General features: G+C 40.5%; 1 protein-coding gene across 1 annotated transcript; it reads right to left on the bottom strand.

Annotated features, from left to right (window-relative positions):
- Positions 1 to 249: 249 nt before the first annotated feature.
- On the bottom strand, positions 250 to 18,146 carry LTA4H (leukotriene A4 hydrolase). The gene is made up of 19 exons (XM_035127856.2): positions 17,953 to 18,146; positions 16,140 to 16,270; positions 15,480 to 15,600; positions 13,743 to 13,811; positions 9,219 to 9,323; positions 9,001 to 9,053; positions 8,069 to 8,141; positions 7,210 to 7,350; positions 6,993 to 7,016; positions 6,007 to 6,077; positions 5,791 to 5,902; positions 5,152 to 5,296; positions 4,961 to 5,064; positions 3,890 to 3,960; positions 3,261 to 3,315; positions 2,450 to 2,545; positions 1,594 to 1,676; positions 857 to 961; positions 250 to 694 (listed from the first exon to the last, which is right to left on the bottom strand). The coding sequence occupies exons 1-19, from the start codon at positions 18,103 to 18,105 to the stop codon at positions 550 to 552; spliced, it is 1,857 nt and encodes a 618-aa protein (XP_034983747.2). The 5' UTR covers positions 18,106 to 18,146; the 3' UTR covers positions 250 to 549.
- Between the last annotated feature and the right edge of the window lie 86 nt (positions 18,147 to 18,232).

The raw sequence follows: 18,232 nt of genomic DNA on the forward strand, positions 1-18,232 counted from the left end.
CATGTGTCTGCCTGGTCCCTCGTCCAATGGAATGGACGGGTATACATGAGAGTGCGCATATATATATATATATATATATATATATATATATATATATATGCAGGGGAAAAGAGCATGTGCATATTTGTGTTTCACACCCAAAACCAGTTCTGGTCCCACCCACCACTGGGAATGCAAGGGCTAGACAGTAGCTTTCTGCATGTCAGTACTCTGTATACTGGAGGCAATTAAATATACGGAAAGACGATCTGATTTATCATAAAAGATTTATTGCTTCAAATAAAGCAGTACATGTAGCAAAACTATGAATGCTACTTGTAGTGAATTGCCAAATGCGGTGTCAAAATATATCTTATTTTTTACCAGTTTCGCAGAATTTTAAATGAGGCACAAGATTGAGATGCCAGCATGAATAATCGGGGGGGGGGCGCTTATTGATTCAGCATCAGAACAGAAAGCTAGTTCACTAATCAATCATGCAAGTTACAATGATTCTTTTTCATGGAGGGAATGGGAAAAAGACAGTCGTTTTCTTGTTGGAGTTTATCCTTAAGTCTGCAAAGGTTGGGCTGTTTGTCCGTCAAGTCCCAGGTCTTTGGTTACCAACATCGCAGTCACTGGATGCATGGAAGCTTTGTGCTGGTTGAAAGCGCTGACAGCTTGAGCACGGGATTTTTCAAATTTATAGAGGTCCCTGAAATAGATTCCACAAAATAAATTTTAAACTACTTTTTTAAAATCAAGACAAGTAGGTACCATTTATCTTTGAAGAACCACTTTGTACATATTTAACATGTAAGATGCAGAGAACTTCCTATATTGAACCACTGCCTGCCTGCTTAGGTAATTGTCTTACTTAAACAAAGGACGAGTGAACTTCATTCTGCCTTGTTCTGTAGCCATCTTCAGGGCCAAAGGAATGGCTTCTTCCCAGTTGGCTTGAATGCAGAGGCGCAGCCATCTGAAAAGCAGAATTAGCCTTTAGTTAGCTAAATCAATAGCAAGAAAATCCAAGTTTAACAACAAGCAGTCTCCAAAGAGTTGGGACTAGGACCTGGGATACTTTGGGACAGTCACCGTCACAGTCTAATCTACCTCACAGGGATTCTGTGAAGACCAAACCATTTATACTACCCTCTGATCTTCAGAGGAAATGTGGGATGTAAGTAATAATCTTTAAATTTATATATATTTAAAATGCTTCCATATTTTATTCTGAATCTAAGATTGCTTATTCGATGAATTTGGATCTCATTGGCAAGATGTTAGGGCCCCACAAACCACATGCTTGCATATATCTCTAAACAAACAGGTAAGTTTAGAACTTTGCAACCAGCTGTTCCTGGCTGGACAGTATTAAAAAAACTACTTTCAGGGATCTATACCAGGGACGAACAGGATTATTTGTTTTCACAGTTGTTCTACAACCTCAGGTATGAATGTGCACACACATCACCGCTCAGTTCTATGTACTTGTGTTTTCATTTTATATATAACAGGGCAATTCGACTGCAGATTTAATAAAAGTTACCTCTATATAGTATCAGTCCATTACATTCGTAAAATTTCAGAATATTCCTACATATTACAAACCTGAATCTAATTTCAGAGTTGTTCACAGCATTGAAGTCATAAACCTCCTGCATTCGTCTTACATGGCTCACTGGAAGAGGATTCTAAAAATATAAAACAAGAGGGGTACAAGTGCGGAGGGTTAGGAAGAAAAGCAACATCAAGTCAAAGACTCTTCACTTCTAAACAACTGCGCCAGCTCTAGAGTTCACCCCTGAAGCAAGAAGCCATTGTGCCTGCACAATAGGACCACATGTTTCTGAAATGATATACAGACCAAAGTTGTAAGCAACAAAATGGTGCTCATTCTGCAGTCTGCTGCCAAAGTGCATGCATACTGTTCAGGGTGGTTGGAACAGTAGGACAAGATACCAACATCCCACAGTGGTTCTACAACTCTATATAAGCACAGCAATAAGTTGGAAGTACAGTGGTACCTCAGAAGTCAAATGGAATCCATTTCCGGAAGTCCGTTCGACTTCCAGATCATTCGGAAACCAAGGCATGGCTTCCGGGAGCCGAAACATTCGACTCGCAAGGCGTTTGTGAACCAAGGTACAACTAAGACTTAATATCTTATCTACTAAGATGACAAGATCTAACAGTCATTGGAAGAGACAAATGAACATGCTATGACTAATAACTGAACGCCGTCATCTGCCCCAGCTGCAACAAAACACGCCTCTCTTGCATCTTTCTCTACAGCCACAACAGTAACTGAAACCTTCCAACAGCAGTCCTCCATTGTCTCTCGAGACAAACGGATGCCAACCGCCCCTGAATTTCACTCTACAAACTTGGAAACGCAACAAGAAAGATGGTGGCACAAACGTTTATCCTGAAAGGTTAAAAAAAAACACCTTTTGCCTATATTTACCTCCAGCAGCAGTAGTGCAAGAAACTCAATAAGCTGGTGTGAAGACATCTCTTTTAGATCAGCTGAGCTGAAGGAGCCAAGATCGTTTTCTGTGGCCTATAAGACAAGCAGAATTAGGAGGAAATTGGAGAAGCCTTTAAGAAATTGCAGGAAAAATTGTCTTTGATTCTAAACACCAGAAGTTAAGATTTGAATTTAATTTGTTTAGAAAACCCCATCTTGATACATAAAAGTCTAAAGAGTAACTCAGGGGCTCTGGATTATTTTATGTTGGGAGGAATGCTATCTGCATGGAATCCTTATGAATTACAGTGACCTTTCAGCTGATATGTCACTAGGTACCCAGATGGGCACAAGTGGATCAAATCAGCCCAACCCACCTTTATCTATCCCTGATCCATAACCAAGTCATGAATAAGGTACTGCATTATGACTAACTTGTTCGTAAAACAGCACCAGACTAGAGAGGCAGGCTGAGACAACAGCCACGACCCTGAAGGAAGGTTCAGAAGATGCCATAGCTTTTGAGCTATGATCTGCCCAACCTCCAACTCTTCCCCTATACCACATTTACTGCCTCTAATGTAAGAGAAGTTTGAAAGCTAATGTCAAAAAATATGAAGTCTGAAGTTACAAAAAAAATATATCAATAAAACCTGAAGTTTTCCTCAATTGCAAATTGATTTTACTAAATTCTACATTGCATTGAATCCCCAATTATGCATGTTGAAAGACAAGGCAAAATACAACACTTACAAGCAATTGACTCAAAATGTGTTTAACACGTTATGTACACGAGACATTAACTCACTTTAACCCATCTTTGACTCAAGGCAACACAAGCATTTGACAGTGTTGAATCATACCTGGTGAAGACATAAAAATGAGTGTGTCTTGTTTAGAAAATGTTTGTATCTTGAACATACACAGAACACATGCATTTGTATCTAGAGCACACATCCAAATTCTATCTTGCCAGCTGCTACAATATAGCTTATGAGCAGCTCTCTTTTATACTCCTTACTGATCACATTTGGCTTTGAAGAAATAGAACAGACTATATTACTGTTACAAGCCAAAATAGATAACAGAAAATGTAGTCTAAAGGGACATTTTATAGAGCAGACACATTTAGAAATTGGCATAACCAAAATTTTGCAAGTGTTTGAGGAATATTTTTTTATTATTGAAAGAGACATGCTTATGCTGCATTTAGATCATTTGCTATAGTCATACTTAAAACATTTCTTACCCCAGTCCAAAAGGATCAAATAAAGTTAAATAAAAGAATATATATATATATACAAACACACACATATATAATTGACTATAAATAAATAAAACAATTAATAAATAGGAAAAGTGATTATGATTCTTAAATATACAGAGGTACCCTTTCAAAACAAATAGAAATGTTACAGAAAAAGATTATGTGCTTACGTTGGTTTTACTGGAGGCATGCCAGGAGTGTTCATCCATGCATTCCAGTCAACTTTGTTAAGAAGGTCAACCTAAAATGAACAGACCAACAAATTATCCAAAATCTTGGAAGTGTTTTATTTCTTTGAAACTCATAGATTCCAATATTTTTGAAGACTTGTTTTTAACTGTTCGTTGATCATTTTAATGGGAACCACATCACATATACTATGAAATGATTTGAATGATTTGAATTATGAAATTTGAGGTTTCTTCTACTCCTTTCATGCTTAATTCCATATAACAAGACCAGTGTAATGTTTGGTTTTACCAGCATTTTGCCGCACTGATGACACAGCAAATATGGCATAATTGAGAACCTTATGAAACTGAAAGCTACAGACTTCAGAAGACTAAGCCCTCAAAAGTGGACTGGGGGGGGGGGGAAGAGTGACTCATTGTCAGATTAACACTGTTGTTGCATGATAAACACAAGCAGGTAGCTAATACAGCTACAGGATTTAACCTCCTTCCTCCGGGTCTGTAAGACAGAGCTATTCCGCCTGGCCTTTAATTTGAACTCGGCCTGATCTTTTATTTCCCTTCTCTCTCTCCCCCACCCCTTTTTAAATGAAAAATACTGGCTCTGGGACCCCACAGCTAATTCTCCCCTGGCCTCCTCGCTGGCCCAAGCAGGACTAATTTAGCCAGCTAGCCCTGGTGACTATCTAATGTTTATTGGATGGATTTCCCCCAAATTGATTTTTGATTTTTATTGTTATTCATGCTTTTATACTGTATTTTATGCTGCTTTTATGTTGTATTACAATTAAGTGTTTTAAATTTGTTGTTAGTTGCCCTGCCCGGGTTTCTGAACCAGGAAGGACGGGGTATAAATAAAAAATTATTATTATTCTTATAATCAGGAGAGGTACACATATCTCTGCAATATGGGAACTTCTAGGAGAGAGGGGTACTTTTCTATGACACTAACTCTTGCTGACATTTGTTGCATAGACAAAGGGATCAGAGACTGGCTGCTCTTGATGGGGTTACACTCCAGCATCTTGAACTGGAAGATTAGCACCTAACCTTGTCCTTGAAGTAGGAGTACAGGAAATTCTTCCAGTCTTCCGTGCCTATGCTCTTGTATGCAAACTGCTGGATGTATGCCCTCAAGAAGCCAATGAAGACATCTGGGAACATAGAAGATGCATTAACCGGAAATAAAGTGCTGCAACAGGAAAAAAGCCACACATATTTAAAAGTAAATTAACCAATACCTGGCCCACCAAGAAGCTGTTCTAGATAAAGTAGTAAAGCAGAGCCTTTTTCATACGGAACAGAAGAATATGCAACATCAGGATCTACTTCTTTCAGATTAGGGATCAGGTGAGTCACAGGGTTTGTGCTTCCAAGGGTGTTTATCTAGAAGGAGACACATATTACTGGAAACTGATGTGCTTTTAAGTTGTAACAGAACTCTACCTGTCAGCAACCAGATTGCTGAACTTCCTCCCAAAAGAAGTCTGGTTGCTCCTCTTGTGTGTTTTCGGAGGGTACCGAAATATTTGTATCCTGCCCTGCCTATAATTCATCTCCTGCACTGGAATGCATTTTAAAACTTACCCATGGATTTTATGCCATGCTTATACTGCTGCTTTGTTATTTAATTGATATACTGTTTATTTCCCTCCAATTTTTACTGAAGTTGTGGGCTTTTTAATCTGCAAGTTGCCTTAGAGGCCAAAAGGCAGGATAGAACTTTTCTAAAGCTAATTACTGCAATATGGAGTAGAAATTAAATCTATCTGCAATACCAGATAAAAGCAATAAATTTGCTCTTAAGTTCTACATGTGCCCAGTGTTTCTGAAGAAAAGTTATGTGTAAGTTAATCTTCAGATCAACCAGAAGCACTCACCGTGTTCTGCAATTCTCTCCAGCCTCCCTGAGCTTGGAATTGCCTGAACTGCTCACCAAAGAGCCGGCCACCGATCCTGCGTTCCAGGTAAACTGTGTGTCCTTCGTTTAGCCTGAAACACCAAGCGCACAAGTCATTATTTCTGGAAATTAGAGAAATCTTTTAATAAGTTAAACACACACCAAAAGAAAAGCCAAGCACTTGGATTTCACCTACCAAAAATGCTCCCAGGTCTTGTTTGTTACCAAATTCCCAGTCCAGCTATGAGAAATTTCATGGGCGATAACCTGAAATGTATAGAAGTGGCATAAGCACATGGTGGTCTCTTTTGTCACAAACACACATATCCATAACAGAAAGGAGGGTGCCACTTAGATGGCAAAGATGCCCTAAACTAGCCCCATGCAGACATGGTAATAACCATGCAGAAGTTGCTTCTGTTTTCATGGAGGCACTTGGGTTATCCTCCACTGAAATTAATCATCAACTCCCAAAATGCAAAATACTGTTGAATTTGTTACACATTTTAGGGGCAGCTAACCTAACATTTTAAAATTTGTTTAGTTTCAGCTCTATTATGGTTTCAATAGAGAAGCCTTTTTATTTAGAAAAAGAAAAAAGCATCAGCAACTCCATGATGCTAAATACATTCTTTGGCCTTTCTCACACACAGAAGAGGGTCCCAAAACAACTTACAACATAAAAATAAAACCACACTTGTTCCAAGAAAGGCAGGTTTAATGTAGAATGTCCCAGTGCGGCTCCATAGATCTGGTTTCCAGATCACCAGCAGCCTCCACTCCAGCAGCTACTACCACTGCTATTATTGTCGTCTTTTTAATTCACCATAATTTGTTGTCTTTTTAATTCATGTAATGTTTTGAGAACAATTGGTCTAAGTGTTAACTGACCAGACGGCCTGTATTGTGCAGAACTCTTTAAAGTCGCAACTTTTTCAGTTTCTTAATACTGACGTTTAAAAACTTACAGGACAAGTAAACAGCGAGAAATAGGTGGTCTCCAATGTTAGTCAAATTCTAAAATGAATTGCATTCATTTCAGTGGGTCTACGTCTATTCCAAGTATGATCACTGCTTAGAAAACACACATAACACCTAATGTTTCAGGCACCTTGCTTAGATTTCAGGGGGAAAGAGCACCTTCAGTATAAACACTTCGAGTACAGCTGGACTTATACTTACATTGGATAATGATCTGTCACCAGCCTGCAGCAAACAGAGATAAAAAAGTTACCTCTCTAATCCATGTCAGATGAAAGCTTAATATAGTATCATTTCCCAATTCAGGCTAAGTTAGCAAAATGAAAGCTACCATGCAAGTCCCAAACTTTAAATGGCTTTAATGTGATGTCCTAAGGAAAGCTATGTAATGTAATCCAAAAGAGAGGGAGACATTTACCAGTAATGTGGGAGTCACAAAAGTGAGGCAGGGATTCTCCATCCCACCATATGGAAATGATGGCGGCAATACTAGCAAGTCGTACTGACCCCATACATAAGGACCTGCTAGGTCTTCTGCAATTTTCAGCATGGCTTCTGTCTGGAAAAAAAACAAGTCAGTAAACTAAGATAGGCTCTAATATATGTGCAGGTAATGCCCCATTAGTGAGATAAGATACATCGCAAGCAGGATGTTGGCTGACCTGTTTGTACAGAATGAACTTTACTCAGACAACAGAAACCAAGTCCCTCCTGGCTTGAAATTCAGGAAGTCTGTAAAGTCATTATTAGTGGGGAAATAATACAAGTGGCTTCATATTTTAAGTAGTGGGAAAGAACTTACAAACTTGTCACAAATGTGGCAATTTGCATTTGAACTAACACAAACTGGGATAGAGGTAGGATACAATCACTTTCAAGCCATCTTATATGCAGGTGACGGTTGTGGAGCGATCATTTGAGACTATCTTGAAGCTGAGGAATGCAGACAGCTTAGTCAATTAGCTTTTCATGTTCAAACTTGATATGTGTTTGCTTTACATAGGGTCTTGGGAGAACAGTTTGCTTTTCTTATGCAAAATGTACAGCCATCTAAGGAATAATTAAGTACAGACAATGGCCATTTTGCACAGGGGCTCCATTCCCAGCCCCCACAAATGTCAGCTAAGCCCTGCCCGTTCTGCCTTCTTCCGGGTCCAAAAGGACCTGTGCATTGGCAACTACATGTAAATTAGATGCACCTAAAATGGTCACTGCCTCTACCAGCTATTCATCTTTTCACAATATACCAAAGACATATAATCCTAATTTTCACTAACCTCTGAAAATTCATGTGCCGATTTGTCCACAAGCTCCTTTTCAGCCCACACCAAAGTTCTGGGGCCAATCTCTCTGAAGAACAAAATTCAGTCAGAAAAAACCAGGAATACCATCTTGGATTTCCTGGTTGCTTATTTCTTAGCGAAAATTGTAATGCAGCTGTTTTTGGACATTTTAATAGCTGGGGCAAGTAAGTGGCTGTAAAAAGCATTACTGGAAGGGAATAGCTGATGTGAACAGTTCCTTTAATTGCCTCTGGTTCCAAGGACTGGTGCAGACATAAGTCCATATCCTGGCCAGAGTTTGTGTGTTAGGAGAAGGTGCCAGGGCTTCACCAAACCCTTCTTCAGCACTTTACCTTTTGCAAGCAAGTTCTCCCTGCCAGCCTTTGTCATACTTAGTCATGATATTCACACTCCTCTTTAAGTATTCTGTAACCCAACAATCCAAGTGACCTGGAAGGTCTGATGCAAAGATGCATTGCCCAAACAATGTGCATGTACCAATCAGTTTCTGCACATCTGTCTTGCAACTTCTACTTCTTCCAGGAGCTCAACTATATTCTTCAGTGAGGAAGCAACAAAAGAAATACCATCTAATCCTAGAAATCACTTCCAAAACAGCCCGTTCTATAATTACTGCATACAAAAGCTAGAAAGGGAAGGCAGAAAGTTGTCTTGCCTGTCACATGCTAGATTGAACTATAATATTCTGTTAGCAGACAATGTAAAACAACAAATGAAGTGTGCGTTCAGATTCCTGTTCAGATATGAATCCTACTGAATAATTTTTACCATCCTCCAAAGTGACATTGTAGTAATAGTGATAAATAGGCTGCAGCCCACTCTTAAGCCCTTGAGAGAGGACAGGCTCAAGCAATTTCTACACCTTACAAATCGCAGAATTTCTACAGTTATTGAGTAATACTCACCTGCTTTCCAAAGCACCAACAACTAAAGCAACCAGATAGCAGGGTATTGGAACCTAACCCCAAAGGAGAGAAAAATAATAGAAACAATAACAGTGCTACACGTCACATATTTTACACCTACAAGGCTGAAGCCAAAGTTATCCAACTGCTCCATGCAATGATGCATATCTACATTATGTAACCTACCATTGTGGGCTCAAAGTGCATTAATGGCTTACATTTTGTATGAAGCGGTATATCTTCCTTGTGCTTTCTTCTGGGTCAGGCAAGTCTCCATCTCTCTTGGCACTCATAAGTGCCACCAGCTCATTTGGAACCGATATCTAGTGAAGTACAAAAATATATTTGTTTTTATTTAGTATGTTAAATATTTAACACCTTGCAGGCAATTATACCCTAGAATGGCAATTCTGCAGCAGTGCAGCTCAGAAATAATTCACTTCTTGCCTTACCTGCAAGCTCCCCTTATTTTCTGCCATGTTCACACCTGGGTTTTTCAGAAGTTTTAAGTGACACATTCCCCAGTGTCATGACAAGCATCAAGTTAGTTGATCACAAGTAACACATGCCAATGTGCAATTTTGACCTTTTGGTTCCCTGTAACATACTGATCTCTTGGAAAGAATGAACAGTGACCGTTCCTGCAAAAAGACACCCCTAAAACGTACACTTTGAGCAGTGCTGTGTGGACAGTAAAACACTTTCTGGCAGGTAAGAACTGTTGCAGGTCCTCTGCCCCAAATTAGACTGGAAGTGTGACAGAAGATAAAAGGTTAAAATTGTCTCCCATGGACCTGGCCTGCTTTGTTTCCCCCCATCAACTTTTTTTTAAAAAAATAGCTGTGCAAGGGCTTAACAGCCCATAAGACAGAGGCTTGGGAACCTGCAACCAACATTAAGCAACCAACCACCAACATATCCTTCTCCAGATTTTTTTTTACAAAAGTAACCTCTAATGTGTTTTGCAATGCATAAAGAAAGATACTCTCAAGATTTGATGTGAAAATGTTGAGTCAGCTATGTTAATAATGCCACAGCAGTTTCCACATTTTGGAGTTCTAAGTGCTGAAACTGCATTCTCACAAGCTCCCTCTTCAGCTATTTAAGTACTTATCATGACAAATCTGGCACAAACGATGCAAAAACTTGTCACTCTGCCATCTGGTTATGGGTAATAAAGTGTCTGGGGCTGGTAAGCAAGAGATTCTGACTTCCAATAAACTCTGAACTTTATATCCATCTGATTCTTACAGCATTCTTTATAGGCAAGGGTAAATTATACCCTTGAATGTTTCAAGTGTGTTCTAAGGTGCAATTTACACAAACAGCAACACCGCAGCAACTTGAAAAGTTGCTGGGTTGATGCTGCAGCATAGACAGTTTGCACGAGACTAGGTTGTAAAATGTTCTCTGCTTTATTTATTGGTAACATTTATAGCCCATCTTCTTCCACTACAGAATTCAAAGTGGTGCACATGGAATTTTCCAGTGATTTCCCAGCAGGCACTGGTCATGCCCAGGCCTCCTTGGGTTCAGCAGCGTGGCTGCAACATGTACCCTCAAGATCCTGCTTACACTTTTCTTCTTTCCTAACCTACCCTCTTTTTCTTGGTAACAGGTCCTATTAGTTACTATCAAACCTTTATTAGGCATTTTACAAATAGAATCGCAAGAAAAGAATCACATACAAAAGTATTTAAAATGCATACAAAGAGGCAACAGTAAACTGCATATACTAATTGTATGTGTATATATATATATAAATAAAATCTGAGATTTCTTCCTATTAAACTACTCCTTGAGACACTGCTGCCAAAAACTCAGCTACTCCCACAGTCACCTTATGATCAATGTCAGACAGGCAGAATCCAACATTTCCACCATGCTGGATGGGGACAACACACGTTCACGCAGCATGCTGTGGAGTGGACAATGAAAGAGAATATGCTCTACACTATCCGGCACATTCAGAGAACATCTACAGTATCTCTTGTCTCTGGGAGTGTTCTGATATCTACCCCTGACAAATGCCGAGGGAAATACATTCAGTCGGGCTAGCATAAATGTCCTACGTTGGGCTGGGATTATTAGCTTTGTAATATAGTTGACCCTATTATCCAAGATATTTAAATCATAGAACATGGGGGAGCAAACTATTTGCAGCTGCCACAATGTTTTGTCATTCAACATCCTTTAATCTGTTTTGGACATTGTGGAAGATATATTGCTCACTTGAATTATACAAGGGCTCCAGCTCAATGCCAATGGATCTAATTTTGTTTTCTACGAGTTGGTACAGGTCTTATTCATTTTCAGCTTTAAGCTTTTTAACATGGCTTCAGCATTGATATATCCATCTATCTTTGTTTAGACTAGAGCATATGACATGCAACAATTACATAAAATTAAAATAAACTTTTCTGAATATATTAACAAAGTTGTATCAGTGTATCTACCAAAATTATTGCAATAATTGCAGTTATGAAATGATGTATAGTAACATGCATTGGTATTTTGTATCAATAACAATTAACATTTATAGGAATTTAAAAGAAGTGGGAAGGAAGGAGAAAGGGGAATTTTTTTTAAAAAATGTACTTCATGCATGCATCCTCAATCCTTTTATCCAAAATATAGTACTTGCATGGATCTTGGAAAAACATGCCTGCTTTTCTCATATTTTTCTTAAGGCCAGATTGGGGAGATGTCATGTGGTCCAGTCTATACATGACTTGTCACCTGCCAGATCCTCTTTTGTTTTTAGGTTTTGGAAAGCAATGTGTTCAAGGCACTCCTCGGCTCCTGCTGCTGAGGCTCAGGCTTTGGCCAACTGTAATTTACATGGAACCTGTCTGTGACTACTCTACTGATACATAATTATCCCACTGGTCCCTCCAGAAACCCTTGTCCAGGGCCCTGATCAGTCTGAGATGTTGAAGATGCAGCCACGTGACTGCTGTCAGTGTGCCCATTCTTTTAGGGAAGAAGTTGTGGCTCAGTCAGAACATGCTTTACAATTTCAAGTCCAGTCCTTGAAATCTCCAGGCAGGACTGGGACAGTCACTTGTCTGAATGCTAGGAGAACCACCCCCAAGCCACACCCTCCTGAGCAACACCCCTGGCCAGACTTTCTCTGCAACCTCCTTGACTGTTTTTGCCTTGCTGGAATGTGTCCTCAAACTCTTGATAAAGCTTTCATGGATGGAGGATAGAGATGGATGTAAAAGTATAAAGGAACTAGCTTACTGTGCAAAGGGAACATTCACACTGTTGTTCTGCCCACTTTTGCCTCCAGCCCTGCCAATCACTAGCATGTGGCTGCCGGAAGGTTGTCCAGATAGGAATGTGGCTATGGGCTGAAACTGGTTCCCAGCCCTGATGCAAGCGATACTCAGCTAGATGGACACAATTTTTGATACTGTATGAAGCAGCTTCACATGTCCCTAATTATCTGATGCAAATTTGCCATGCAAGTCTGCTGATAAGCAAATAGACCAAGCTCTACCCAGCTTACTGAATGGCTCAGTTGTTCAAAGGACTTTTATGTCATGGAGCATAAGCACAATTTCAGAAGAAAGTTTTCAAAGCCAGAGAGCTTGAATTCCTTGGGCTGGGAAAACAAACATCTTCAAGCCTCAATTATTTAGCATTTTCTTTAGGGATTTCCCTGAAGATGGAAATTGGTTTTACGGTAAGCTTATAGTGGGAAAAACTTCTACTCAGCTGATTTACTTTAGACGATTTGTTAAGATTCCTGTGTTATGAATCCTAAGCAGTTTCTGCCAAGTACTAGAACAAACAGACAGCTTGACAAGTGCTTGTTGGATTCAAACAGTCACTTTTATATACAAACATTTCTTCCACCCTCACCCAAACCCAGGAGAGAGAAGCAGTCAAGGGGGGGGGGGAATCCACTTGAAAGAAAAAAAATTAAAGCTAAAAAGATAAACCACCATGGGACAAAAGGCAGGAAAAGGGACACACAAGACCAGCTGCTTCCAGAAGTCAATTTTCCTGCCTTTGGGCACTAGATGGCAGGGTGTCTTACCTGCTGGGCCATCCTCCATGGAAAAAAGGTATTATTTTATTTCCAACATTGCAAATTCAATCTGTCAAAACCTATCCCATGCTGCCCTCTTACAATGGAGCTATCCACCTGGTTTTCTGCATATTCAAGAGTGGCTCCAGATCAAATAACTATCCTGGCTTCCTAAGCAACGATTTATAGAAATGGACAAGTTTGATTAAGCAAGAATTTTACTGTTTGGTCTGTACAGGCGCACCATCTATGCGTGGTCATGGGGGCCGAGCCCCCCCCCCAAGTTCTACAGTGGCCTTGAGCACACACACCATGCGGCATCCACACACCCTGCAACATGCACGAGTGACACCACCACGCGGAGCACCCGGATCTGTACTAACACCTAGTTCTTCTCCAAACCCCATCTATTTGTTGAAAGACAGTGGCACCTTCCAGATAGAGCATGATAAGGCAACCAACTGGAATCTTATAAAGTAGGAGACACTTTACCAACAAAATCACACAATTGGGTACCTGCAAAGAATGCAAGAGATTTTTTGCTATACATTTTCATTTTTTAAGTCTGCATGTTCACTCAAGTTGCACAGTTTGGTGGTAGGGTTTTAATGAATACCAATGCCCTAATTAAGATTATGCATAACTGCTAAATAAGAGAGCAAAGTTTGCACCTCAGGGGTACAGAGCTTTCAGGTTCACCTACTTCTGCATAGTATGTTAGCTTCACTGAAGGTGTGTCCTGGCAGGGAAGAATAGCTCTGCAGTGTGTGGCCTAAAAAACAAAGTGATACAGATTACAGGCTGCTATTCTTACAGGCAGATATAGTAATGCACAAGGAACACTTTTTTTTAATATTTCATTTTTTAAAATTTTGCGCTACACTGCTACCATTAAAAGCATAATACCCCCCAAGTGACCACATCCAGGCACAATTTAATTAGGCTTATGTGCCTGCTTCAAATTCATATATACATTTCACATTCCCTAATGCAGTCCACCAATCAAATGCCCCTTAGTTTAGAAGGCAATTTGAAGTTTGAAAGGCAAGTGGACCATTAAGATCACAAGCACATGTACTATTTGTGATTGCCTCACCACATTATAAACATTGCTTCAAAAATGTCATAACAGAGCACCCTCCAGAACTTTATACAACATACATGCTTCCAAGTAATCATAAAAAGGCAGTAACCAGTGATATGGGTTTTCTGGGGGGAAACTGAACAGGAAATTTCCTAGACTTTCCCCCAAAAAAGTGTTCTATCCAAAAATTCAGCAACTATCAAGCATTCCCCCCTCCCTACCATATCCGTTCCTGTGTAATTCTATGAGCTTCTCTGAATTTACAGTGGTGCCTCGCTAGACGAATTTAATTCGTTCCACGGGTCTTTTCTTATAACGAAAAATTTGTCTAGTGAATCCCATAGGAATGCATTGATCTTTTTTTTTTTAAAAAAAATTGCCCATAGGAACGCATTAATTGAATTTCAATGCATTCCTATGGGAAATTGTGATTCGCTAGACGAATTTTTCATAAAACGAATTCGTCTAGCGAGGCAACCTCCACTAGAAAAAAACCTTTCGTTAAGTGGAAATTTCGTTAAGCATGGCATTCGTTAAGTGAGGCACCACTGTACCTGGTAGCATACCGTACATCTGCTCCATCCTGCACCTAATGGACCTAAAGCAAGCTCCTTACAGGAATGGTCCTACTAAGTTATTTTCATACACCTGTACAAGGACTTTAGGAAATGGGTAAAGTTTTCTCCTTTTACGGCTCATCTCCAGAAGACCACAGGGAAAGTCTAGACAGCACCTCCATCAATAATTGACTTCGGTGGAAATTAAATGGTCTGATGTTCTAAGTATCAAAACGATTTCGTTTAGCAAATCTTGTTCAACACTATTATCACCTTATTTCTGACCTTTGGTAAAAAATTACAACCCTATTAACAGTTGCACTTAGTATTATAGTTCATACAAATGTGTTGAACCATAAATGTCTGACATTTCGAAGATAGTACACTAGATTTGAAAGACACAACGACCCTGTTCTCTTAGCCACCAGGTCATAAAACTTCTTTTAAAGAATGTGCAATTTCTTGAGATGATAAGCAAGAACCAGGATCAGACCCTCAGCTCCAATATAACCGAGGCCTTTTATGCCTTTGCACCCAGCCAATGTACCCACTATGCACTGGGAAGTTATCAGACAATAGGATCCTGAGAGCCTTTACAGACTGCTACTCACTCCCTCAACACACTGTAAGATTGCATGATATACACTTTAAGGGAGTCTGTGGCAGTCAGTCTTGGCTCAAGTGATTTCAGTTGACAGGCACCATTTGGCCAAGTGGAAGCAGTGCAGGATACACAAAACTATAACATGTGGGAAAAGGTTGCCCATAGCAGAGAAGAAAAACACAATTGTTTTCTCACCTGACACTGACTGAAGAGAAATGGGTGCCTTTTCCCCGATGTCTGCTCTGGAGTGAACCATTGGAGTGCTGAAGACCTTGGAGACGTTTCAAAAGCGATCTCTACAACCACATCTTGCCCCCTGTGAATATTGGAATAGTGTGCATTTTTGAGAACAGGTCAGATGTGATACCTTTGCACCATCTTTGGAAATTTCTAACTTAAATTTGTAACTGCAAATTTAGGGACAAACTTAGGCAGCCGTTTTCTTAAAATTCTAACAGCCAAACAATTTAATTATGTTAATAAAGAATATGTAGTGGGCGAATCATCTTCCAATCAAACAACTACAGAGTTGTTTGTGCATGAGCAACAGTAGCCCCAACTCACAAATACATTGACTGGTGTAGAATTTCAGGACAATGAGTCATTAACTACCTCAAGGAACAAGTCCTATCTGATTTTATAGCAAGAAAAATAGCAAGAAAAAAACCTATACGGGCCCAAAATAAGTATATTTTGCCAGACTCAAGCAAATATCTGCAAGTCTGGCATAATGCTATATGCTACAATATTACACAAGCACAACTGCTTGTTTAGCATGACGTGGCCTCTTAATCTAAGCACATTTCAAGATAAGATTAAGAGACCAGAAAAGGGGGATAAACTGAACACACATACTTTCCCAACTCAAAAGGTAGTGTGATTTCCAGCGGTGATCCTTTGAAGCTATGACGTTCCCCAAGAACAAACTCTGCATCTTGCTTATTGACAACCACTTTGTGTATTGTTAGATCCTTTGTGTCCAAAACCTGTAAGTGAGTTCATGAGCTATTGTTGACAAACACACTAAAATATATTGAAAATTGAATCTTCAATATAGAAATTCAATCTGTTCATAAATTCCAAAAGAAATAGAGAAGCAGACATTTACAAAGGCTCAGAAATGTAGTCCAGCCTTTCCTTGCATATTGTTAGCTGGCTTTTCCTCATAGTCATACAAAATGATTATGTTGACAAGACAAAGGGGACTGAACACCACTTGATTGCATTGCCCGGCTCAATTTTCAGAATAGTCAGTGCTATCATTCTCTAGGTGCTATATCTACAGCTATACAGTACTGTGGCCAGTTTTCTACATCTGTTTTTAAGATGTAGGAAAACAGTATCTAGAGTTAGCTGTGTGCAGAAGTGTGCATGCACACGAAAGCTCATACCAAAATATAAACTTAGTTGGTCTTTAAGGTGCTACTGAAGGAATTTTTTTATTTTGCTTCGACTCAGACCAACACGGCTACCTACCTGTAACTAGAGTTAGCTGTATTTCACTTAAAATGTTCCATTCATTCCACAACCTTAAGTCTCTGTGCCTTCAAGTACTTACAAAGAACAGAAACTCGCATTGTCAAAGACACTTAAGATTTTTTTTGGCCAGGTGTAATCAGTTTCTGTGGCCAGGAGAGTCAACTTGCAGAAGGAACTATTATGAATCATATTTATTTACACAACAGCAGCACCAAGTAAAGTATATCAGTCCCTGAAGTACATTAAGTATTTTTAGGATATTGTGTAATCATTAGGGACAATATCCCAGAAACTGTCAGACCGGTATGTAAGCCTTGATTCCCTTTACTGAGAAACTTGGCTTGCATCTTTGTTTACAATTTAGAAAAACCAGCGATCTCTCCATCTTCAAATCAACCAAAGGACTTTAGCAATCGCCGCCAGTTCTTTATCAAGGACTCGGCCACTTAAGTTTCTCTCTCTAGAGAGACAAGCCCTTGAGGAACTTGCTTTTGCAAGCACCTACCATACCAGTGTGACAAAGTACAACTTCCAAGGAAACAAAATGCAAATGCTGCCGCCCCGAAAGTCACCAACCTCAGAGCATCTGCTTTAACCAACTTAAAACAGAAGCCCAAGCCAGCTTTGCACACAATCCCTACACCCGTTTCCTCCAAAGCTGTGATTCCCAATGTGGGGCACACGCCCCACAGGGGGGCAATTTTTTTTGGGGGGGGGCAATTTGGAAGCTTGTTTAGACCAAGTTAGTAGCCTTTTAGGCTTCCTCCACGTGAATACTGTAGTTCAATTTTTGAATATTAAGAATTTTATGTCACGGGGGTGGGCATCAGGATTTTAGAGATACTTAGGTGGACCATGGCCAAAAAAAAAGGTTGGGAACCACTGCTCCAAAGGAAGCTCCGCTGGGTTCCTCCAAGATAAACGCGCCCACAGCTAAGAGGAGGAGAAATAAAGAGATATTATCTTGGGACGAAGGAAGCGTCAAAGGAGAAGGTAACTTTCCAGCAGGTGCAGCAGGTCCGTCTTCCAAGGGGTCCCTTCCGGTTTCCCTCTGGGGCAGCCGTCGCCCTCCGCCCCACAGAGGGGCCTGCACTCCTGCCAGCTCCACGACGGAGGGCGGCCGGTCCTCCCCTCTCCCTCCAGCCCTAGAGCCCCGCGCCCCGCCCTGCCCGTCTAGGGAAGAAGTTACCAGTCGGCGCAGGCTGTCCCTCTCCGCCCTCACGGTGAGGGCCGCGGTCCCCCTCAGCGAGCGGCTAGCGAAGTCCACGCGGCAGCGCAGGTGGAGGTGGTGGGTGCGGCAGCAGCCGGGCGACACGAACGAGCTGGGATCCTCCTCGGCCATTGCTGCGCTCTCGCCTTCACGCGGGGCGACCCACGGCGCTTAAGAGCCGGCCTGCCGGCGACAGGCCCCGCCTCATGAGGCGGGGTCAAAGGAAAGGGATTATGGGAGAGTCAGTTCTTTAGATGGG

Source organism: Zootoca vivipara, chromosome 10 (genome assembly GCF_963506605.1).
Source record: "Zootoca vivipara chromosome 10, rZooViv1.1, whole genome shotgun sequence".
In the NCBI taxonomy this organism is placed as follows: domain Eukaryota; kingdom Metazoa; phylum Chordata; class Lepidosauria; order Squamata; family Lacertidae; genus Zootoca; species Zootoca vivipara.